The sequence below is a fragment of the Castor canadensis genome, chromosome 7, assembly GCF_047511655.1.
Source record: "Castor canadensis chromosome 7, mCasCan1.hap1v2, whole genome shotgun sequence".
NCBI classification, from domain to species: Eukaryota; Metazoa; Chordata; class Mammalia; order Rodentia; family Castoridae; genus Castor; species Castor canadensis.
In genome coordinates, this window is record NC_133392.1 from 112,222,850 (window position 1) to 112,248,953 (window position 26,104).

The 26,104-nt window shown below is 39.3% G+C and overlaps 1 protein-coding gene across 20 annotated transcripts in view; it reads right to left on the minus strand.

The window, feature by feature from the left end:
* Nucleotides 1–26,104, minus strand: part of Patj (PATJ crumbs cell polarity complex component) — a 353,456-nt gene that overhangs the window by 141,769 nt on the left and 185,583 nt on the right. For all 20 annotated transcript variants that reach the window (XR_012449877.1, XR_012449876.1, XM_074079945.1 and 17 more), the window contains 2 exons: nucleotides 24,484–24,680; nucleotides 9,258–9,349 (listed from right to left, as the gene is read on the minus strand). Coding sequence is in view for 18 of the 20 variants with exons in the window: in XM_074079945.1 (XP_073936046.1) it covers nucleotides 9,258–9,349; nucleotides 24,484–24,680 (289 nt within the window). In the remaining 2 variants the exon portion in view is untranslated. The remainder of the gene's footprint in view (nucleotides 1–9,257; nucleotides 9,350–24,483; nucleotides 24,681–26,104) is intronic.

Below are 26,104 nucleotides of genomic sequence, written 5' to 3' on the forward strand. Positions count from 1 at the left end.
AAAATAAAAAAGCTATCTAATGTAATGAAGGGTATATGTGTTTGTAGAATAACATCCCTTTCCATTTTTGAGGTTTGACATATCTCCAAAGGGTATTTTTACTTCTTTGCTCACAATTTGTTCTCTTTCCCTTCATTTTGGTGATAAGCAACTGAAATGAATTAGAGCCACTTTAGGTAAAAGGAAGTTTACTGGAGAAATACTGGGATCTCACAAAATAAACAAAGGATATAGGACAAGGCTTGGAACAATCAGTAACTAAGAGAACTCCATAGGACAAGGAAGCAGAACGATGTCATAGCAGGAATGTCTGATCTGGGCACTGTGGTTCTCTCTTTTTTTTGAGATCATATTATATTTATTTGTCCTCCTAAAAGTTTTGAATCAATTAAAATGATAAAATATTTTAACCACACAGTACAGAGTAATATCTCTGAAAGTCAAATACCCGCCACTGAGCTTGAATAAATACAATGTTAACATATTCTCTTTAAGTCTCCTTCAGCTGAAAACTTAAATTTTGGCAACAGAACTGAAGTGGCATTCCCAACCCATCTTCCTCCTTACCTCTTCAGAGGAGCTCATGACCTTGAAATTGGTACATGTTCCTATGCATGTTTTATACCATACTATGCACATAGTTCTAAAAGTGAACTCCAGAGGACACTATGGTTCTATGGGAATAAAATTCATTCATATAAAAAGCATTCCCATTATTTGCTTTCCATTGGAAACATAAGGTATCATACTGCCCAAGCTTAGGTCACATGAACACTCACTTGCTATACCTCAGCATCATACTTCCACAGGGAGACAGCAGACATCTAGATTGAGTGTGTGTGTGTGTGTGTTTATAGTCCATCCACCATAGGAAGGAAACGGGCATACTACAGGGTACAGAGTAGAGCATAATTTATTTCCTCCCCCCCTCCCTCCTTCCCTACCCCTCCCTCTCTCCCTCCCTCCCTTCAGGCTCATTCAGAATGCTCTGCTAAAGCTACCTGAGTGATAAAAACTTTTGAAAATCAAAGGCAAAATTCTATTTCTTTCCTTCCTTCCTCCCTCTCTCCCTCCTTCCTTTCTCTTTCTTTGATAAATAATGAACACTGTTATTTAAAATAGGTAATGCTATACAAGAAACAAGCACTGGAAGAAATCATGCAAGAGTTAGCATTGCAAAGCACGAGAGAGTCATATGGTCACTGAACAGAGACACAGAAGAGCCTCGAACTGCCGGCACCTGTTTCCTGCCTCCCTGTAACTCCTAGGGAAGCTCAGTGCTAACGACTGGCTTCTTCCTAAAATCTTCCTGCCATATATGCCATGGGTGATATTTTATTGTGCTCTTAAAAAGGCACTGCACTCTTTAGCGGTCCATGAGTCAGAAAGATGCTTCCTTACAGAATTCAAAACCACCAATGTACACAGCTGCACCATCCAATGGGACCCCCCTAGAAGGACTGTTTGGGCTAGCAGAGTGGCTCAAATGGTAGAGCACCTGCATAGCAAGTATGAGGTCCTGAGTTCAAACCCCAGTGCCACCAATTAAAAAAAAAATAAGGACTGCTTTTTCTCCAAGTAAGTGTTCAGATGTACCAGGCATAACACTCAATTCTGTAATATTTGGGTTTCTGCAGGTACTATGACTTTGCTTACTTCTCCTTCAGGTCTTATGTAAGCATCTTTCTCCATGACACCTTTTCAGGGACCCCAAAGACTAGGTTAGGTGTGTCTCCTGTATGTTCCTATGGCACCACAGTACTTATGTCGCTGGATGAGGCACTAGACTATGGCGTGATCACTGCTTCCCTTTCAGAGCAGAGACTGTGCTCTCTGCATTGCTGACTCCATAGCATCAGCACAAGTAGGTACCCAGAAAACACCTGCTGAATAAACAAATGAAGGAATGTCTCTTTATAAAAAAAAAAACTCATGCTTGTCTGCACAATCGTTTTCATCAAACTACATCTAATGAATCAAGAGTACAGGAAGCATTTTAAATAAAAACAGGCATTCAAGTTGCTTCTTCAGATGAGCTGACTGAAATTTGTATTAATTTTGAGTCAATATCATCTTCCAGGGATATGGTCAGAGGATAACAGGCCATACTCTATTTTTAAATTGCAGAACAAAGACATATGTTCAATCCATACAGGAAAGTGGATCCCATGCTGAGTTCACTTTACTCAGTAGGGCTTGACAGCTAGCACGGAATCTTTCCAAGGCTTTCAGTTTCATTTGGCCTCCTTTAGCCCCAGGAGTTTTTGGGTTTTTTTGTTTTTTTAACACAGTACACATTTTCCACATGTAATTAAGTAAGGAGAGTGAGTTGTTATACATGACATTTAATTTTGGGTAGTGGGGAGGTAAGACAAGAGCTGCAGGCAGGATCATTAATCTCCTTGCATTCCTGTACTACCAAATTCAGCCATTCATTCATTGGATTAATAAAGCTCCCCTCTTCTACTTAAATTCGTTGCCCATGTAGAGGGGAGCAGGCTGAACAGGAAAGCACACAGAATTGAATGTGTGACACACAGCAAGAACGCAGAGAGTAATATGCATTTGGGTGATGCAGAGTTGAAAAATTTAACATGTCAAAGTCCATATGTTGAGAGTACAATTTATAGGATTGTCTAAAACCTAATCGTGCGAAAAGAAAAATGGAAGAGTATGTAAGCTATGCAAATATAGCAGCAACTTGCTAATTTGCACTAATGACCCACAGATCCCTTGCAAATTACAAATCAACTAGTGTATGCATAAATATGAGTGTTAAAAGAATATGACAAGGACACAATCACACACATATACATCAGCACAGACTAAAGGCTCTAGTTAATTAAAATGTCGCTGCAGCATATTTTAACAGCTTTTTGTCATTACTGCTAATCATACTCCAAAACATGTGGCCAGTTCCCATCTTTACTTCAGTCATCAATAAATTTGAAAAACAGCTGGGAAGGTATAAAAGCTATTAATTTCTGTATAATGAAAAGGAACAGAAAACTAATAATTTCAACTAAAGGGCTTTTTTCCAAATAGAAGCACTAACTGTAAAGATATAAAACATATAAACTAGGGCTGGGAGTGTAGCACAAGTAGTAGTGGCATGCCTAGCAAGCACAAGGCTTAGAGTTCAAAGCCCAGCACGGCCAAATCAATCAATCAATCATTCAACTTACATAAACAAATTTTCAAAGTAACACTGCAACACAGTACAAGTGATACACAGTTTAAAAGTATAATCAGAGCACAAGGTCTTGAGTTCAAATGCCAATACCACCAATAAATAAATAAATAAAAAGCATAATTGTATGTCTGGTGGTAAGATGATTCCAAGTTTAACTTCTTGAAACTTGGTAACAAATCAGTTTTTAAAAACTTCAGGATTTAGTTCCAAAATAGGCAATGGCAGCATTCTTGTAACAATAGTCTGAAAGTGGCCAGAAGGCAGAGACTGAAAGACGTACCTAGGTGACTAATGAACTAGTAATGATCCTGAGCAAAGGATGTCATGTTGGACAGCATCTAAAATGTGTCGGTCACCAGGCAGATGTAAACCTGCCATTTTACTCCCAATGCTCACGGGTAGGTATGAAGAGGAAGGAGATCTACCAGCACAACCCCACAGGTAACAACAAATGGTAGACATAAATCTACCATAGATTCCCACGATCACATATGGTCAGCACACATGAGGATGCAAATCTACTGTCATATGTCGACTGACCATGCACAGATCTCATAAGCAACAAAATATTTCCCTTTTTGCTTTCTTTAAGTGTCTTAAATTCTCACCCTGTTTGATATTACTCAGGTAAAACCCATTATATTTATTGGCATGGGGTTTAATTTGTGTGAATTAAAGTTTTCCTTATACATTCCTTACTTAAACCATATTCTACTCTTTGTTAGAATATCAGATCATCGTTTTAAAAAAGAAGCAGCTGGTGGGAACTGCCAGTCCAGGCAGGCTTTGCCCATCTTTCTCATTCTAACATTTTCTGGAAAAAAGTTCTAAATATTATATTCACAGTTATCTCTTCCAGTGCTTAGTCATTATGATGTTAACTAAAGCAATCTTAAACTATGAATGTGCTTCACTTAAAACATCTTCAAAACTCAGAATGATGCACCAAAGCACATCAGTGATTCTTTCTCCTCCTCTTTCTTCCTTTTTGATTTCTTTACCCTTCTTTCCTACGCTTTTCTGCCATAATAATCATCACCGCTACAAGCAACATACATTGTTGAGTCCATATGGCCAGGCAATTTATACGTATTAATACATTACACAATTTATGAAATAGCTGTCTCATCCCTGAGCTCCCACAGCTGGGGAATTACAGAGTGTGGTGACATGGCCAGGCAGAGTGAACCCAGAGCTGCTTCTTTTAGTCACAAAGCCTTGTAGTTCAGTCAAGCTTTAGAAAAGAATCCATCTTTTTAGGGAAGAGTTCTGAGTGAATAGTTCCTGCCCTTTCAACTACCAAATTAAGTTTACACACAAAATACCAGATACATATTCATTCGATCAAATGAAACACAGTCAGTTGTGTGTACATCTCTCCTGATTCAATTCAAGCTCATTTTCTTTTATATGACCTCAAGGCAGACATGACAACTGATTGCTCAGAATCATTCATATTTTCTTTCTCTAAAAGAATGCATTGAAAAATCTTCCAAACTCAGCTAATCTGGGGAACTAGTAGGAAGAAGGACTGAGATATGGAGAATTTTGTTAAGTGCTGTTATGTAAATATATTTAAATCCAAATAATAATGATACATTATATAAAGCAGCACTATGATCACTGCTTTAGAGAATAAAGACTCTACAATCGCTTTGTAGTAGCAAAAAGGAAATTTACCCAATAAAATGTTCTGAATGGCCATTATTTGTTGGGTACTATAATTTCATGATGTTGCAAAAATGGTGCATGCTATAGTCTGAATGTTTGTGTTGTCCCCAATTTCATAGGTTAAAGCCTAATCACAAATGTGAAGGTGTCACTAGGTGGCACCTTTAGGAGGTGATTAGATCGTAGATAAAACAGGCTATGTGAAGGCCCACAAAAAGGTCCTGTCTATGAAACAGGAAGTGGGCCTTCACTGGCATCAAACTTTGAGAAACAGACTTCTGCTGTTTATAAGCCACCCAGTTTGTGGCATTTTGTTATAGCATCCCAAATAGATTGAGATAGTTCATAATTAAATATCTTTAAATTGCTTAAAATTGCTTCAGTAAATAAGCATTTCACAGCACCTCAACCTTGCATATACCACTAATTTACCTGAATAAATTCTTAATTCTGTTCTGTTCTGAAAAACCAAAATTGAAATCATCAGATACTAAATTGATGGAGCTTTACTAGTACTATAAAAATTCTATTCGGCCTTCTTTTCTGTACGCCATATAATTTCAAGTCATTTTGAGTTTTCTTTATTGAAGGAGGAAGGTTCTAATTTCTAAATACTGAATTTAATATTTCCTCTGGATTTCAATTCTCTCTCTCTCTCTCTCTTTCTGCGGTACTGGAGTTTGTTTTGTGATGGGTTTTTTCGAGATAGGGTCTTGTGAACTATTTGCCTAGGCTGGCTTCAAACCGCGATCCTCCTGATCTCTGCCTCCTGAGTAGTTGGGTTAAAGGCATGAGCCACCAGCACCTGGCACATTCAGTTTTCTTTTTGCTCTCTTAAAAAGTGTATGATCTACTCCTGGTCATGAAAGCCCTACAAATGTATAACAGCACTTGCAACATCAGCCACCACCATGTACCAAACACATATATGCAAGTACTGAAGTGCTTGCCTTAATTCCTTTCCACTGTTATAACAAAATATCTAAAGTTGGGTAACTTATAGAGATGTTTGTTTAGTTTGCAGTTTTGGAGGCTGAAAGTCCAAACAGCATGGTATGGACTCTGGTGAGGGCCCCATGACAAATGGCATAACAGCTGATATGTGTAAGACAGGGAGAGTTCACATGGAGAGACAGGGAGCCAGAGAGTGATTCATGGGCCAGGCTCTTCTTTTTCTCCTTTTTAAAAAAAATTTTATTTTTGTCTTTTCCGCCCTTTGTGTGGTGCTAGGGATTGAACTCAGGGCCTTACTCATGCTAGGCAAGTCCTCTACCACTGAGCTTTTAAAGGTACCACTTTGTCCTTTTTTTTTGTGATGGTACTGGGGTTTGAACTCAGAGCTTTGTGCTTGCTAGGCAGGCACTCTACTACTTGAGCCTCTCCTTTGATATTATACATTAGCCACACTAAAAATGTCTTTCAATAAGTAAAGGGCAGTATTTTAGATACTGGGACTTCTAAATAAATCTGCATAGCCAAGGCCAAACATACAAAGTAGGCTTCACTTTCTTATCTTCAACCATTGCCTTTAGCAGTCCATTTGAACAGGTGTTACTAGGTTCTGAGACGGTGATGGGATTTCCCTAGTATTTAAATATATTCACAAGCCAGTTATATAAACCTAAATAAAAACCCAATCGTTAATAGGTTTTGAGATGGCAATCCCCATCTTTATGAAAAGTAGAACATTAAGTCCAATTGTGACTTTTTTTGTGGGGGGACAATTCTGGGGTTTGAACTCATGGTCTCATGCTTGCTATATAAGCACTGTACCACTTGAGCCATGCCCCCAGCCTCAATCCTATCTTTAGAAAGGGAAAACAGTAACAGTATTTACTGAACTGGAATTACTATTTAAAAAAAAAAATACCTAACTACAAGCCAATTTTTTTGAAATCAGTACTGTCTGACAAAAATATTCTGTCAGCCATTCATGATCTGGATCATAATGTAGGTGATCAACTGAATTTTATAGTACACATAAAAAAAAAAGCCATGACATTTCTGTTTGTGGCTATTACTTATTAGTAACTTTTTGAGATAAGCTGTTAAGCCTACCCTTCCTCCCTTCTTAATGGCAGTTAATATCGTTTCTGCTCCACAGATGCACTTTTTGGGTATATCTTCTCCCCAGCTAATGCCTTTGTTCTCTCTGGCATCTGTGTTAGAGAATTCAATGGCCTGACCTGCCTTCTGTCCAAACAGACATGGAGATCTGGCCCATTCTTGTGCTTGCCTCCGTTTTCCACAGATGTGACACTGGGTACATTTCTAAATAAAAATCTTACCTTTCTCTACATCACCTATCTTCAATTTGCTCTTTCATCACTAACAAAATGGTGGCTCCTTTTACTCTTTCCCTACTTTCAACATGTGAGCCCTGAGGACACACTCCAACCACATGGAGCCACAGCAGTGCTATCCATATGTATCTTCTCACGTAATCCTCACTCAGCTTTCAACGAGGTTCTCAAGGCTCCTCTGGCTCGTGTGGACTCTTCTCAATGAACAACATCTAAATCTCTCAAGTGGCCAACCTTCAAGTCTGTCAGGTTTCATTATCTCTCATTTGCAACCCCTAACACTGGAAGAGCAAGGAAACTGAAAAAGAAGACTGGTGTCTGACAGAGGACATCAAGGTGAGTAAGCCTGAGGGGTTGTTTTAACACAGTCATATAAGAAGGTCTCCTTTGGAAACTAAAGCAGATACCTTAAAAGCAACTGAGGCCAACAGGAGAAGGGGACCAGGAACTAGAGAAAAGGTTAGATCAAAAAGAATTAACCTAGAAGGTAACACCCACGCACAGGAAATTAATGTGAGTCAACTCCCTGTATAGCTATCCTTATCTCAACCAGCAAAAACCCTTGTTCCTTCCTATTATTGCTTATACTCTCTCTACAACAAAATTAGAGATAAGGGCAAAATAGTTTCTGCTGGGTATCGAGGGGGTGGGGGAGAAAGGGAGGGGGCAGAGTGGGGGTTAAGGGAGGGGGTGGGGGTAGGGGGGATAAATGACCCAAGCCTTGTATGCACATATGAATAATAAAACAATAAAAAAAAAAAGAAAGAAAAAAGGTCTCCTTTGGAAATAGGAGTTAAAAAAAAAAAAAAACCCAAAAAACAAAAAACTAGAAAAACAGAAAAAGCCACGAAATAGGAGAAAAGGGTGCCAGTGTAGGATTGTTTCAGGAGAAAAGCAGCAACACCAGGTGAGGTGAAAAGGTGATGCAGGAAGGAGCAATCCAATCACATGGGTGCCCATGCCTGGAAATAAAACTACCCTCTAATCCCAGTGGTCCCTGGGAATGGTAGGTCTTATAGATGGTAACTAATGAGAGAGAAAGAATAATAATCATCACCACCATAAAACAGCAGCTAACATTCTTTCATCTCTTGTGCTATTCTCAGCATTGTGCTGATCATTTTAAATGTTTAAAATAAGGGGCTGGAGTGTGGCTCAAGTAGTAGAGTTCCTGCCTAGCATGCACAAGGCCCTGAGTTCAAATCCCAGTACCATACAAAAAAAAGTATAAATTAAATGTTTAAAATATTACAATGAGCAAGCGGGGCATTTTAAAGATGATAATGGAGGCCTGGAAGGAAAAGAAACCCTGTTATACTTAACAAATAGGGTTAGTTACATCACCTAAAAATAATCCAGATTTACCTGTCATTTCAGCAAATAACAGAGACTCAAACAGCCTCCTTCCCCTCTGATGTGGCAGTAATGGCGAAAAAAATAAGGACTCCCCATTTTGACTGACTTGCCCAAGAGCTCTGTCAGCTAGCAGGTGAAGTGTGGGTAACAAGGAGTCCCAGCCCACTGCACAAGTAGACAGCTCACCTGACTTCTCCTCCATGCTGGATCTCTCACCAGCACATACCCTCCTCTCCCCACCCAGTGCTGGGGATCAAACCAAGGGCCTTAAGCATGCTAGGTAAGTGTTCTAGCAGTGGGTGACACTGACAACCCAGCCCTCACTACACTGTTAATAAAGTTTTAAAGCTCTTAAAACTTTCCTGCGTTTTGTTTCAATGCTGATATGTTTTTTTAATAAAGACATTAATAAGCCAGCAAGTGTACCAAATGGATGATGACAGGAGAAGTTAGAAGGTCTCATTATATTCATAATCAGATCCAGCAAAGGAAGACTTTTTTATAGTTGAAATATATGCCAATTCTATTATGTAACACATACAAAATAAACAAGGAAACTTAGTCCATAGGCAAGACGATCTCTATCTTTTAAAGTGACAGTTTCAAAAGGAAAATATATTTTTAGATGAGTCAGTGACTTTGTTAGACAAACCAAAAATAAAATAGTGTTATACTAATAGCAACATCTCCAGAGGAGACTGCAGGTTTTAGAAAATCAGACCTATCTACCTCACCTGATGAAAACAAGCTTGACCTTGGATGGGGCAGTCTTAATAATGGCAGATGCATTCTGGTGACTTCTTCCATAGAGGATCTGGTTGTTTATCTGTTTGGGAAAAAAGAAAATGGACTTCTAAAAATACAATTTTATATAATAAACATACACACATATTTATATACATATACAAGTATACACATATATACTCAGAATGAGACATTTTTATATGGTATGTAGGACTCACTAATGCTAGGAATCTTAATATTCTTTGTAGTATAGATTCAAACACTAATTCTAAGCAACTATCAAAAAATCACTCAAATTCAGTTTTGTGTACAGTTAATAAAGTACATACAGACCTTGACCCTTTTGCTAAACTTTATGAGAACAGTACTTCAGCTCAATACAAAAGTTTTATGATAGATATTTAATTTCCTATAGCTTTGCCAGACTCCTAAGAAATGTAGAAAACAGACCAAACCAGAGCTCTTAGAGGGCCCATCAATCAGAATTCTTTAAGTGTGTCAAGATTATTACACAGATAAATTTTGTTATCCAAGAAGAGATAAATACTGTTTCTGATTTAAGCCAAATTTTAGACCAATTGCACAGGAACATCTTACTGCACATAATCAATGAGCCATGTGCTCATGCCCAGGCCTTGGGGGAGTTTTAATTTGGAGCCACCTAAGTATTATGTAACAACATTAGATCTAAATTTTTCATTGCAGATTTTCCCATTGCTAAACTATGATGACAGCTATAATCATTCTATTTTATTTCCTCTAATTAATAACAGTTCATCCAGTTTTAGCCCTCCCACATTTTTAATTAGTAACTAATTATCTGTATTATTGTATTATCCCTATGGAACTGTGGCACTGATCACTTGCAATACCTATATACTCCATAAGGAACAGTGAAAAGGACTGGAAACCTTCTGTGACCAGTGTCTCATCTGTCTGCCCTTGATGACTCTGTAATTCTGCATGTGAAGACACACCTGACATACCTTTAAAGTATCTTTTTCAGCTTGAGGTATGAGGAGCAAGGAAATGGAAGTGAACATAACGAAGGGCAGCATGAGAGTGTTATGGTTTTAAGTGCCTTAAAGGAAACCCATCCCTCCTTGTCTAGAGAGCTCGTGAGGATCTGTATCCAAGGCTGTGACCACGCCATACTCAAGCTACTTCTTCCCTCTGCCTCTCATTCAATCAGCTTTTGCTCTCCATTGAGATCATCAGCCTCTCTACACTGTCATTTCTGTGACTCAGTATCCTCTTCTCTAAAAGGAATATAAGTACCTCCTTCACAAAGCTGTTGTGAGAATTATAAGAGGCAATGCCTTTACATCTCACTTAGAGTATTCTTCATACCCAAAGATCTTTAGTTTTTAATTAATTAGCTAATAATCAACTTGGTTTTTGAGACATCTCACTTACATAGCCCAGGCTGGCTTCAAACTTGAGTTCTTCCTAAGTGCTGGGATTACAGGTGTGTATCACTACACCTGGTGACTTTTTTTTTATGTGTTCAAAGCCACTCATTGTTTCTGTTAGGTTTTCGGCATTTAATGTTCATGCACTTAATAATACACTTGCCCTCCAGATTTTATAGATCTATATTTAATACTTTTATGGTTTTATTATTCATATATACATATATATATATACACACATATAAACATGTATGCACATATATAACTTCTCTAGATGCACACCTTTTTGGGAGGGGAGGTGCTGGGAATTGAACCCAGGACCTTGCACATGCTAAGCATGCATTCTATGCCACCCAGCCTGTCCGTATCTTCTTATCTAACTTGGTTATAAAGGAAACGGTTGGAGAAATTACACAGTCACTAAGGATAATGTGAGAAGGCATACTTAATACATAGGAAATGTTCAAAATGCATTATGCAGCAAAACCAGGTTATAAAAAAGTATCTAGCATGACCGTGATGTTTTTTGCCAATCACATTATCTGGAATGAGCCTGATTCCAGGTCTGGCGTTCAGGTAATTATTTACAAGCGTTATTATTTCCACACCATGCCTGGCCTCTGCATCCAGAGAACCATTTCTGAACTAAGACATACTCAACCCTACTGCATTTGAATTTTATGGCACTAGGCTTAAGAAATTTTCTCTTATTGCACTTATACTCCAGCAAACAGGGTAAAGTCAATCCTTGGCGCTCGGGGAGGCTGTGCTGAACCACAGAGCCCCGCGTGGAAATGGCACTCAACTTCTAGTACACGCTTTCTTTCTGATGTGGGCTCTAGCCTCCAATGTGACTGGGGTTAAAAAGTTTGATTTTCATCAGCAAAAACTTTGAGTACAGAGAAACCAAGGTCCTTCATGTTATGGATCTGCCCACTTTTCAGCTGTGAACCTCCATTTTCTAGTGTATAGAATTATACACTATTATACAGTGTATAGAATTATACACTAGAGTATAATTCTAAGAGGGACAAATGATGTCCCAGATGAATCAAATAGGCCATTAATTTTAATTTACTTAAGAGTAAGCCAACAGTCACGCCTTCCATGTCCTGTTTCTAGAAGCCCAGGGGCTCTGGCAGGAGAAAGGTGACAAGGCTTGCTTGCTGCTGCAGCTTTTCCAGTGCCAATGGTGGTGGTACTGACTGTGAAGGCAGCTGCTCCCTGCCAACACTCAGAGGCCTCTAGAGAAACTCTGCTATGCAGCAGAAAACGGGGAACCCAGCAAGAAACCTGAGACAGAGGGAAATCTGATTTTACTAGACCAAATCTAAAAGGAAAATGCAGACCTCTGGATAAAAACCATGCAAGACAAAGTTTTGTTTCTGGCCTTAAAAAAACAACACATTAGTGGCCTCTGGGGTTCAGGAGAGTAGCTCTCCTTTGTGTTTTCACAGTCTATATTTAATATAAAACAATTTCACTATTCTATGGAAAGGTATATAGCTCCCAATGATTTAAGTAGTTTTATATTTCCTCATCCCTAAATGAAACACACGCTAAAGAAAATTCAGTAATTCAAAAGAATATAATACATCTTAGGCACAATCAACTTGAGATTTCCATTACTAAGAAGGGGCTGTTTTCTTTAAACAACAGACCCCTATAATACAGAGGTCTATGTAAGTACGGCATAGGCAAAAAGGAAAGCATCTCCTACCTCCTGGTGTCTTTTGGATAAATTATCATCAGTAATAACTATCATTTACTGAGGGCTATTCTATGCAGAACTCTGTGCTAAACTCTTCATGAAAAGTATCTCAGAGCAACAGGGGGATTACTTACTTTCATTAGATTATGAAATGGAAACTCAGAGCAGCTGAATAATTTGTCTACATAACTGAGCTATTAGTTTAAAATCCTAGGGCATATCCAGAGGTCACATATGTGTATCATGCACATTAAAAAAAACAAAAAAACAAAAAACAAAACCCCACAGGCCTGGTGGAGTGGCTCAAGTGGTAGAACACCTGTTTAGCAAGCATAAGGCCCTGAGTTCAAACCCCGGTACCACAAAAGAAAAAGAAAAAAATCAAACAGGCATGGTTTTTCATGCTTGTAATCCCAGCTACTCATGAAGGAGAAATTGGGTGGATCATGGTTTGAATCCAGACCAGGAAGAAAGTTAGTGAGCCTCCCATCTTAACCAATAAGATGGGCGTGGTGATATGTGCCTGTCATCCCAGCTACATAGGAAGTTAAAGAGGAGAAGCACAGCCAAGGTGGGCATTAGCACAAGGCCCTACTAAAAAAATATCTATAAAGCAAAAAGAGCTGTGCAAGGGCCTGAGTTCAAACCAGAGGACCAAAAAAAAAAAAAAAAAAAAAGCCCCAAAGACCAAGAAGACTCCCTTATGGAGTTCTATAAATCTGTGGTTTCCTCTTTATGCAAACAGATTATAAGCAGAACAATATGAACTTTTTCACTCTGTATACAATGACCATCCTTTTGGCTTTTTCTGACCCAAGCCAAAGGAAAACAATGAAAATATTTCATTTTGAAGCAAATACTGTTCCCATTCTTTCACAATGTGAGTTACCATTCAGATTGTCTAGGAATTGGAGAAACACTCTGATTTTCCATTAAACTGGGAAGTAGAGAAACAAAGTGCTTTCTCCCAAATTTCTCCTTTCACAGATGAATCAATGACACAAGGAAAGAGTGAGAAATTATTCAGAGATGTCCTTTTTTCTCTGACGTTGCTCCCTAACAGTGGGGACAGCATCATAAATCCCAAGGTGGTGCTTCCCAACCCACCCAGATGATGGATTTATTGCCTCAAAACCTAAGACCTACAACTCTTCCATTCATGGATGACCATGTCTGGATTTTTATGTGACAGTCCAGTCTGTACATGTTGTTCCAGTTATTAATAGTGCTCCCTATAAAAAGTGACCTAGTTTAGATAAATTATATCCCAAGTTCACCAAGCCATGACTATGACAAGCAGCTTTATGCCATCCCACCTCAGAGTCCGCCTCACTAAGACGAGAAAGCCAGGCCACAAGAGCAGTGTGATGGAGACCTTCCAGCACATAACCACTTCTCTTTGCTAGGGGCTGTTCTCCAAGTCTTTTCACCACAAATGCCACCCACTGTGGTAGGAAGACAAGTCTCTATTGCTTGTCATGACACTCCAGGCCAAAGCTGGGTGACAGGTGACACAGGCTGAGACAATCAAGCTTCTCTGTTGGTGTGATTTAAATTGGGTCTTAGACACAGTTAAGTGTGTACACTACATGTTCTCTGAGCCTCTGTGAGCTGGTCATACTCTATCACATGCATTTAAAAAAGTCACCACTATCTCTTCAGGCCACATGCATCCTCGTTTTCAGATCCCAGGTGGGAGTCTTATACCATTACAATAAATTACCCTTTGGGGCTACATTATTACTATGGACTAAGAATTTATGGTCCCCCTAAATTCACATATTGAAGTCCCAATCCCCAATATAATGGTATCTGGAGGGACTGCTGAAGGTGGAGCCCTAGTCAATGAGATTCATGTCTTGATAAGAAGAGACGTCAGCTGAGTGTGATGGTGCACACTTATGATCCTAGCACTTGGGAGAAGGAGGCAGGAGCAAGTTTCTGCTCAAAAAACAAACAACAAACATTCGAGGATACAGCAGTAACCAGAGTGACTGCAAATGAGGAAGGAACCACTAGGGAACAAATAGACAGACTCTTGGTCTTGGACTTTCCAGCCTCCAGAACCATGAGCAATAGATGTGTTGTTTAAGCCACCTATAACATTTGTTATGGCAGCCCAAAGTGACTACAACAATAAATCAACTGAAGTAATTTCTGCTCTTAGCAGCTGAAGAGTCTCCATTGGTATGGTTTCTGATGCCCCTTCTGACTCTGAGTATCAGTTTATACAACTAAGTGGCACATGGCATACCTCTTGCAACCTTATGCTCTCTCAAATACGCAGACATTCACCTTGACATCCACAAGGAGGAAAAAGAAGCAAGAGGGAAAGGAAGAAGACTTTCTGTTCTCAGGAGCTTTCTGTGCTCTTGACCTACAATTCTCCTTTTCTTATCTTTTGCTTTCCTCTTCTGAGTACTGATGAAGAGGGCCTTCTGAGATCTTCCAGAGAGCAACTTCTAGCTCAGTTCCAAGACCCCTGGCCTTAGAAAGGCAGCAATGAACTCTAATCATTTTCTCCCGGGTTCTGAATTTGGAATTCAGTGAAACATCATTCAGGCTGAAGCCAACAGCCCCAAATGCAAGACACCTGCACTCGGAAAGCTTGCGCATCATAATACAGTGAGTTTTGACTGTGCTTAATTGTTCTCCTCATAGATACACTGGTTTCTGCTATTGTATTGGGGGAAAAAAGCAAAACCTAATATGAGATAAATCCCCTACATACCAGAGATGAGGTATTTAATTATTATATTTTATAGACTGTTGCAGAAGTACAATTAGGGTTAATCCAATGAAGATTCAGCAAAAGTAAATAGATTTAAATTCTTTTCCAATAATACATAAACTTTCACTTTAAGGTCTTAATGAGATTTGTTTCAGTAAGATCAATTATTAAAAAATATCACAAAGAGATAGGTTTTCAACTACTCTTTAATTTTCCATAATTCAACTGAACATGAATATAAAGTTATGCTGAAAAGCAGCTCAATTAAATCTACTCAAAAGATGTAACAAATTGGAAGTTAAAGTTAATTAGCTCAAGCTAAGATTGAAAATATTAATTATACAAAAATTAAAATTTAGTTCAAGTAACAGATTAGCCTGGGGTTTGAACATCATGTCATAATTTATTATACTCAACAATACTCCTACACATACTTATTTTTATTTTTTCTTTTTTACTTTCTACCCATACTTATTTTTAAAAGCTAAGGGATTTATAATGAGAACTGATGAATTATTATTAGAGAACTGAGTTGAAATTCACATTACTTTGGATTGTTGATAAAGAAATGTGAGCACTCTTCTCCCTACTTTACTTTCAAATACATTCTGAACCTCACATTTCAAGACATTAGGATCTATGGTTCAACTTTTTTTCTTTCATTAATTCTTTTATTGAGTATAAAACACATGCAGAAAAAAAAACAAACTGAAAGTACTTACAATGATGAATAATTTTATAGACTAAGTCTTTCTTTTTTTTTGGTACTAGGCATTGAACCCAGGGCTATGCACTTGCTCTATCACTGAGGGGGAAGTCCCCACCCTTTTTAATTTTACTTTGAGACAGAGTCTTAAAAACCTGGTTGTCCAGGGTTGCCTAGAATTTGTGATCCCTCCTGTCTTACCCTCTCAAGTGGCTGGGATTACAGGTGCATACCACCACACCCATTTATAGGTTAACTTTTAATCTAATAATTCTACTTCTATAGATTTATTCTAAAAAAGATTAAAAGGTTAGGCATCAAAATGTCTATCATAGTTATACTTCTCATTAGGAAAAAAGTAGAAAAACTACATATTTATCAACAAAGATTTATTATATTTGTCATCATATGTCAACAACTAGAAAATTGTTCCATTAAAAAGAGAAGAGCAGCTAGCCAGGCGCCAGTGGTTCACGCCTGTCATCCTAGCTACTCAGGAGGCAGAGATCAGGAGGATCTCAGCTCGAAGCCAGACTGGGTAAATAGTTTGTAAGACCCTATCTTGAAAAAACCCTTCGCAATAAAGGGCTGGTGGAGTGGCTCAAGGTGTAGACCCTGACTGAGTTCAAACCCCAGTACCACAAGAAAAAAAGAGAGAAGAGAAAGGATGACACCTAGATGTGTCACACACTAGATGTGTATTTCACACACTGCTGAGTGAAACAGGTAGCAAATATCATGTAAAATTCTTAATCACATTTTAAGCATTGTGTTTGTAAAAATTCTGTGTGGATTTAAAGAAAGCTGTGTGTCTCAACAATGTCAACAATATTTTTTTTTCAAAAAATAAAAAAGAATTACTTATTTATCTGTTTTTTTGGTACTGGTATACAGCTCAGGCCTCACGCACTCTGCACAACTGGGAGGTTCTATGGTGGTTGTCGGTCTGCTTTTCTACATCAAGATTTCCTAAGGGTAATAACACCATTTAGTAAGGGCCTAAAACATACAAGGCACACACTACACACATGTATGCACATACACACATGTGCATGTATGCCTTAAATATATTATTTTTTACACAAATCATTTGAGGAATACTTTGGGGTTTTTTGGCAGTATTAGAGTTTGAACTCAGGACCTACACCTTGAGCCACTCCACCAGCACTTTTTTGTGATTTTTTTTTTTTTTTTTTGAGATAGGGTCTCATGAACCATTTGCTTGGGGCTGGCTTTGAACCTTGATCCTCCTGATCTCTGCCTCATGAGTAGCTAGGATTACAGGTGTGAGCCACAGGTGCCCTGCTGAGGAATACATTATTAACTCATTATACATACAAAGAAATTGGGGCTTAGTAAGTTCAAGAAATTTAACCAACATTACATGTCAAGAGCCGGAATTTATAGTCAAATCTCTTTGAGTCCAAAAGGCTTTCTTGTTAATAATTAGAAAACATTTAATCTGGACATTTATCTGGGGTGAAAAAAAAGACCTACAGGATAAGTAAATCACTTTAATCCTATGAAATATTAATTACAACTTAAAAGGCTCACAAAGTAGAAACCCTAGACCAGCAAATATTCTAGTAAAAGTATAACTGATGTGTGGTACACTCATCCATTCATTCATTCACTCAACAATCACTGAACATGCGACTGATACAGGAGTTTCCATCACTATAGTCTCCATTGGCACCATGCACTGAACACTGTGTCCTAGAAACCAGATTTTCTGAAAGCTGCTTTGCAGGAATTGCTTTATTCTGTCATCTATGCTCTCTGCTCTCAAGGAAGGGCTCCAGGCAGATGAAAGTATATACAGGAATCCTTCTAGGAATCACAGGTACTTCAGTGTAGCTTTCGGTGGTGGGAAGAGAGAAGCAGACTAACAAAAAACAGAGGTAGCTAGGTACTGTTCAAACAAGTCCTTGTGCTGGGTGTGGTGTTATATACCTGTAATCCCAGCACTTAAGAGACTGAGGCAGGAAGACCGTAAATCTGAAACTAGCCCAGGCCACACAGTGAGACTGCCTCAAAAGAAACAAACAAAATGAAAAAGACCTTGCATACTTATATTTTTCCTTCCAAAAACCTTAGGCACTAGCTCTTGTGAAGACGCTCACTTTTGCAAACCACTGGTTTGGGAGAACTGAAGGGAAGGGGTATGAGGCCAGTGATGGAACAGGGAAGGTGACTAAAACTCACAGGAAAACAGAATTACACAGTATTGAACAACGATTCCTGAAGAATTATCATATTAATTTTTTTCTCAAAGGCAACATAATATACATCAAAAGCATCAACTTCTTAATACCCTGGGCAAAGAAGCAGGTTTTAAGGAGTAAGTATAATGGATGCAGCACTGAAATGAGGTGTTCTACAATTTCAATTTAATCTACTTCTTGTGCAGTACAGTGTTCCTAAAGAATCACACTCTCACATTCATGGTGGGGGGAGAAAGAGGGAGAGAGGAAGGGAGGGAGGGAGGAAGAGAGGGAGAGAGGGAGGGAGGTAAGGAGGGAGGAAGGGAGGGAGGCAGGCAGGCAGGCAGGCAGGCAGGCAGCAACTTAATACTGCAGTCATGTTTTCCCAGGAGTTTCAGGCATTATGGCATATTTCTTACGGGTACTATTAGTAAATAGGCAAATAGGACTCAGGTGACCAGTGACCTGGAATTTCAGCAAGAACACCATCATATATTACTGTCAAGACTTACTCCAAACTAGTAATACTTACTTCAATGTTTGCTTCTTTCATACAGTTGATCTGATTAGAACTTTACTCCAATTCTATGTTGTTAGAAGATTTTCTTCTTGCTTTCAAAATTTTTTACTTGTTCCTTTTATAGACATAGTCAAAACCTGTATCAGTCACAAAAGGACTCTATGCCAGCTGCCGTCCTTTTTCTCTGTAGCCCTAGCCTTGCTGGTGAGTCAGTGCTGTAGAGGCAGGGCTGCACCATATGCATCAGAGAATCAGAGTCTAAGGCTGCCACGCTGCTCATGGCAGATAAGGGAGATAGCCCTGAACTTTGTAACAAGGACACTAAGAGTCATAAACTCAGTGACTTGTAAAAGGGCTTACATAGCATGGTGACTGGCAGAACTAGAATGCAAGGTGGAATCTCCAGACCACAAAGCTGATAAAAGACCCCTGGAACGTGTGGCCAGTATGATTACCTAGATGTTACAGGACTCCTGCTACTACTTTAACACTCACCCTAATCCCCCACCCTCACCCCTAACCAACTCCCAACCCAGGCAAAAAAAAATTCCCAGTACCCAATTCTCATTCTCTTCTCGCTATGGTGGTAAAGGCAGAGAAAAATCCAATCCAAGTGTCCACGTTTAAAACCTTCTCACCAGAGAAGGTACTATTTTCCTACTTCCTTAAGTGACTCTTTATGGCACATGTGTGAACAACTTCCTTTATTGGAAAACCTGCATCTGTCAGGTTGGCTAAGGTCTGCTACCTTTGGGGGCGGGGGTGGGGGACACAGCCTCACATATACACTAAAGCCCTCGTATGTACAGTTTTGCTTCCAAGGTTTCAGTTACTTGTGGCCAACTACAATCTGAAAATATCTGATGGACAATTCCAGAAATTAACAACTGGTAAGCTTTAAACTGTGCAGCATTCTGAGTAGTGTGATGAAATCTCACACCCTCTCATCCATCCCTCCCAGTATGTCCAGTGTGTCTGTCCACACTGCACACACTGCCTGACCATTACTCCCCTAGCAGCCACCTCAGTAATCAGCTTGTGGTCAAGTAATCTTATTCACTTATTCAAGACCTCAGAGCAGGAGAACAGTGCCACTGGCAATTCAAGTACATCAAAGAAATGCTACAAAGCGCTTCCTTTGGTGAAAATGTCAAAGTCCAGAGTGAAATAGACCACATTCACAGAACGTTTATCATGGTGCATTGTTATAACTGCTGTACTTTACTAGTAGTTTTTGTCAAACTATCACCGTGCCCCATTATAAAGTAAACTTTATCAAATGAATGTCTGATAGGAGAAACCATAGTATATACGGGGTTGAGCGTTACCTATGGTTTCAGGCATCCACTAGGGAATCTTTGAGTGAATCTCCCCGGGAAAAAGAGAATCAATGTACTGTTAGTTTGGTAGAAATTTCTATTGTGAAAATAAGGCAAAAATACTGAAGCAAATTATATGTATGGCTGACAGAAACAAATTCTTCAGAATAATCTCAGTGTACATTTTTCCAGGTTGCATTTCAGCACAGTCACTGACAGACAGCAGTGAGGACTGAGAACAGCAGGGCAGAGGCCGGACCAAGGTGGAGACAGAGACCGTGAACTGTCCAAATGGGGTCAGATAAGAGGTGGGGAAGAGCTGCAGAAGCCAAGGAGGGCCAAGAGAGGCATCCCAGAAATCACTGGCAGGTTTCTTCCCCACCCCTTCTCCCTGTGTTTTACAGCTTCCCTCCGGCATTGCCAGCACCTCCACTTTTACTTTTATTTTCTGTTTTCAGTACACTTTCTCTCCAGGATTTTAAGATAATTTAGCTCAATGGAGAGATCTTGCATAAAGCTTTTGGGAGAGCAATAATAAGAACTGCAGTAATAAAAATTAAATAATTGCCACTTCTTCAAGAGAACACAAAGAATATACATTCCGGCCTAAATGTTTCAGCGACATAAGGACAAAGAAGCACAACAAAGTAAATTAAAGCTCTTCCCCTAACAAGCCAGAGTCAGAGACCAAAATGGCAGAAATAGAGCTTCAAAGTTGTCACAGAAAGATTGAGGCCATCCAATATGAATGGGGTTCCATGTAATAATTTCTGAAGCCTCAAAACAACGCTGTGGTAGAATTGAGGGGAAGTCTCTTTAATTGCAAAGGTCAGAGAAGCTCTCGTGGCTGTGTGAGGACAAGTTCAAAAATTATTATTTTCCTTCTTTGGGTCTTAAGAGATGGTTGTAAGCCAGGCACAGGAGGCTCACACCTGCAATCCTAACTACTCAGGAGGCAGAGATCAGGAGAATCATGGTTTGAAGTCTGCCCCAGGCATATACTTCATGAGATCCCATCTCGAAAAACCCTTCACAAAAATAGGGCTGGTGGAGTGGCCTAAGATGAAGGCCCTGAGTTCAAGCCCCAGTACCACAAAAAAAAAAAAAAAAAAAAAAAAAAAAAAAAAAAAAAAAAAAAAAAAAGATGGTTGTAATTTTACCAACAGTATTCTTCTTTTAATGAATTTAGAGTGTCATTCAATTTTAAGATGATGAAAATAATATGGAATTTCAATATACAAAACTATATCAGATATTTTAAACTCTGCTGGATTAACTGCATCAGTGTGCATCAACCAAAACTACAAAAATGAGAACAAATTCACTTATCACCATCTAAAACCAACACTAACCCAAAACTAAATAGAGTCAGGAAAGCCAGGGTTTGCCTGTAGATCCTGTTGTCACAATAAAAAAATTGTTCAATCAGGTGGTAGAGATCTGGAGGATCATAGTTCAAGGCCAGCCCAGGCAAAAGTTAGTGGACATCCCACCTCAAGAAAAAAGTATGGCATGGTGGCTTGTGCCATAATCCCTGCTACACAGGAGGTACAGGTAAAAGGACAGCAGTCCAGGCCAGCCTGGGCAAAATGCAAGAGCCTATCTGGAAAATAACTAAAGCAAAAAAGATCTAGAGAGCTGCTCAAGTACAGAACACTTGCCTAGCAAGTGTGAGACCCTGAGTTCAACCACCTCCATCTTGCCCCATCAAAAAAAGACCAATCTATTTTTGCATTATTAACTATTAAGGGCCTATCTGTTTAATAAAATTGTAGGAAAAGATAATTTTATTGCAATTTTGAAATCCTTTGGTCTTCTTTCTGTAACTCAAGTTACCTTTTCTATAGTGGTTTTTAAAAAAATTTATTTATTACATAAGGTACCTTTCAGCCTAATTATTGCATTAAGAAATGCTTTATAGGAGGCAGAGATAGGAGGATCCCCATGTTTGAGGCCAGTTAGGGCAAAAAGTTAGGGAGGACTTATCTCAAATCCCAGCTACTCAGGAGGCAGAGGGAAGAGGATTACAGCCTGAGGACAGCCCCAGGCAAAACCCCAGAGACCTTTTCTGAAAAACAATCTAATAACAAAAGAATTTGGGGATGTGGCTTAAGTGGTGGAATGCTTGCCTAGCAAACATGAGGACCTGGGTTCAATCTCTAGTACTGCCAAAGGGAGGGGAAAAAAAGAACAGCAACAAAAAAACAGTTTGTAAAATTATGTCCAGGTGTGGTAATGATGGAACAGAGCCCATGCAGATAACAGCTTTTGACTGTAAATTACATGTAATTTTGCCCACGGGTGCACAAAAGCTAGTGATCTATTTATACTGCACTGTGTTTCCAAATCGTATCTAAGTCCTCTAGAGTTCAAAAGTAACTCACTGGCATCCAGGATGCAGTGCAGAATAAATTGCTGACACTCAGGGAGGAGTTCTGCACGAAACAGTTTAACTTTTTTTTTTTTTTGCGGAACTGGGGTTTGAACTCAGGGCCTCATGCTTACTAAGTAGGTGCTCTACCACTTGAGCCACTCTGCCAGCCCCCACTTAACTTCTATGGCTTTGATTTTTCTCTGATAAATTAATATTACTAGACAATAAGATCTGAATTTACCTGTAATTCTATGTCTTTCTCCCTGGGAAGTAGTCATGCCTTTTATTTTCCTTGGTTCTTAAATATGTATTATACACATACACAATGACATAGGTCAGTTTGGGAAGGTACATGTTAAGACGGAACACTTCACACTTCCTCTGTCTCAGAGGGTTTGGGAAGCAGGGACAACAGCTCTCCAGGCTACTCTAACCCATGGCGCATTCTTGTGCCACCCACTCAGTTCCATCCGCTACTGCTGTAACCTGACAAATCACTCCAATTCCCTGCACAGCACTATGAGCTCTCTCTTCCCACATCTACACTGTAGGGAAGATTATAAATAAATCCTATATTCGTCTGACAGCACCATGCGCAGGTCTGTGCATTTTCTGGGACTAATTGCTGAGGGAAAGCCAGTGCTCTAGGGTAAGTCTCATTCCCATCTGCGTGGTAATTAGATGCTAATGTCTTTTGAAATGAATTCAGCAACCCCGCATAGTATTGAAGGAAAGGGTAAAGGAGCTGAGATTTAATCACATTCTCTTCTGGGGGCTTAATGTAAAATTTCTTCGACACGTGATCTGGGCCATCGAATGGCGGAGCAGAGCTCACTGCCGCTTCTCACTGTAACAAAGCAACTCACAGCAGCAGCACTGATGGCAAATGTCCCGCCAAGGGCCCGTGGTACACAGGGCTCTGGCAGAGGAAGTTTCTGACTTATGAGAATCCACAGTGTGTGCTTGACCATTCTTTTTCTACTTCTTTGCTGTATTTAAGCAAATTCTATCAAGTATAAATAAACGGAGGCTGTGAGCAAAGTTATAATATAACAGCTACAGGCTACTAAATAGAACTAATACAAGCAGAGGTAGAATTGTAGAAACAACCAAGACACAGAGAATTTTACTTTAAGTCAGGGGACACATTTTAAACAGGTCAGCAAGTGTACATGACATTGCTCTACCCTAGAAATCCAGTATGTATAATCTAAAAGCCCATTTACAAATGATTCCTACTCAACAGTGTTCTTCACTTCCATGAAACAGCTCTTGTGACGCTGGCTTTAGCTTTCCTGGCACTCACTATCGAGTCAACTTCCTATTCTCAGCTAACAAGCACATTGGATTTGATATAAAACTCTATACCAATTCTTCTCATATCAAAGAGAAATGACTGCAAGATTTTTTTTTCTGAACTATAAAAAGAAACCAGTGAAATGTTTCCCACATAAATTTATTCCCTGTCATCCTTGACCTAAGGCCAAAAAAGTCCCATGAGAATGTGAGCTATAACTGCTTAAAAACCTGATATATGCACTTTTCTCATTTTTAGGGTGCTACGTGGAGCTACTAAGGAATGGGATGACTTTCCTCTAAAACATACCCCATTCCCAACTTCTGGGAAAGGTAGAGAGCTAGACTGAGTTAATGATCAATCATGCCTATGTGATAAAGCCTCCATAAAACTCCCTGAACTAAGCCAGGTGTAGTCATGTGTGCCTGCAGTCCCAGAACTTGGGAGGCTGAGGTGAGAGGATCACTTGAGCCCAGGAGTAGGAGACCTGCCAAGGCTGAGGCCTGTCTCAAAAACAAGTCCCTTGAACTACAGGGTTTGGAGAACTTCTGGGTTGTTGAACATGTGGAAGTTCCTGGAGGGTGGTGTGCTTAGAGAGGAGGCTTGCTCCCTCCTCCCCACTTCCCATATCTTGCCCTATGCATCTTTTCCATTAGGCCATTCATTTGTATGTTCTGTAACATCCTTTATAATAACTGTGTAAATGTTGAGTAAAGTGTTCCCTGAATTCTGTGAGCTTCTGTGGCAAATTAATCAAACCAGAAGAGGTGATCTTGGGAGCTCTCAATTTATGGCTGGCCAATCAGAAGTATATAGCAAATAATACTGGCATCCAAAAATCTGATTTCTAGTCTTGCTCTGAAAACATCTCATGTTCCTGTATCCCACTCCTTTCCCCCAACACTTCACTAAAAGAGAATCTGGAAATATAGGCAGCCTCACCTCTAACAGCTCATCTCCAACACGCATCCGTCCGTCTGTGGCTGCAGGTCCTTCTGGGTTGATCCCCACCACGAATATGCTCAAGCGAGACCTGTCTTTGTTACCAGCGAGGCTGAGTCCCAGTCCGTTCTTATCCTTTTCAAGTTCAATAATGTGTAGCTCTCCAGGCAGGTCTGCATACCTTTGCCTGATTTTTTCTATTAAGAATAAAAAAAAAGTTGAAAAAATGAGAGCAGTTGAATGTATAATATGATGTCAGTATCCCCCGCACTCCCTTCGATTCTTCTAAAATGGTCACTCTTTAGAATGAAGTATGTAAGGTCAGCATGACCTGATGTGCAGGTTACAGTTAAAAAGTATTTTATCTCCACCTAAATATAGCTTACCTATAAAACCTCTGCTTGCTCTGGTTGCCAGTAGCCGGAAATTTCTACAGATTGTTTTCTTATTTAAGACAGCCAACACAAAGTGGAGAAATCATGGCCCCTAACCACCTCCCTTACAGAAAGGGGAAAACAAAGAAATTTACTGAGGAACAGCTAGATCCCGAGCAAAGTACTTGGTCTTGGAGATAGAATACTGAACCCACATTCATTGTTGCTATGCTCGTGGGTTTATAGAACAGTAGGAAAGATTATCAGTAATTCTGAAACATAATTATACTTAAAATATACTGATTTAAAATATGCAAATGTATTTGCACAATGCTGGGATCAAACCCAGGGTCTTGTACATGTTCGACAAGTGCTTTACCTCTGATCTACATCCCCAACCTCTAACATACATTCTTTAAAATATGCAAATGGCTGGAGCTAAGCAACCACAGAATGAAACCTCTGAAGCCATAAGCCACAGTCAGCCTCTTCTTCTTAAGTTCAGTATCTCAGGTGTTTGTCTCAGTGACAGAAATCTTACTAACAAACCAGTGAAAAAAATCTTTTTTTATAAAAAGTAAATTTAACCTGAGTACATAAAAATATTCAACTTGATATCCATGTGGCGGCCAACACTTGACCATTTTTTGGCCTCAAGCCCAGCAATTTCATATGATTCAACCTAAGAGTATATTATGAAGTTGGGCATATCCCAGAAAGACAAAAAAAAAAAAAAAAAAGTTAAGTACCAGGAATCCTCTAAGGAAAATCACCACAGTAGTAACCTCAGAGAAAGTTCAAAGATGATGTTACAGATGGAGAAAGCATTTGATTAGCTATACCTGTTTAAGATTAAAAATAAGACAGTTGGCAAAACAGAATAGTAGTTTCTGAACTTAAATTTATAGATAGAAAATATACCACGATGAGATATTTTCAATTATTTTAATCCAGGAAAGAATTAATCCACAGGGAAGTTCTAAAAATACAGAAAAATATGGCAGCCCTGATAGAAATCTGGCTAAAACACATAAACTGAAAGGCTCACAGAAGAAATGCTCAAATGTATTAGTAATTTCAGAACTGCACACTGAAGAAGAACATCAAGGGCCAGAGATGTTGCTCGGAGGTGGGTCACTTGCCTTGCATACTTGAGGCCCCTGGGTTCTATCCCCAACACTACCCCCCAGGAATGAAGGCATCAAAATATTGAAGGAGATATTAAGCAATGAGATATTAGAATGAGA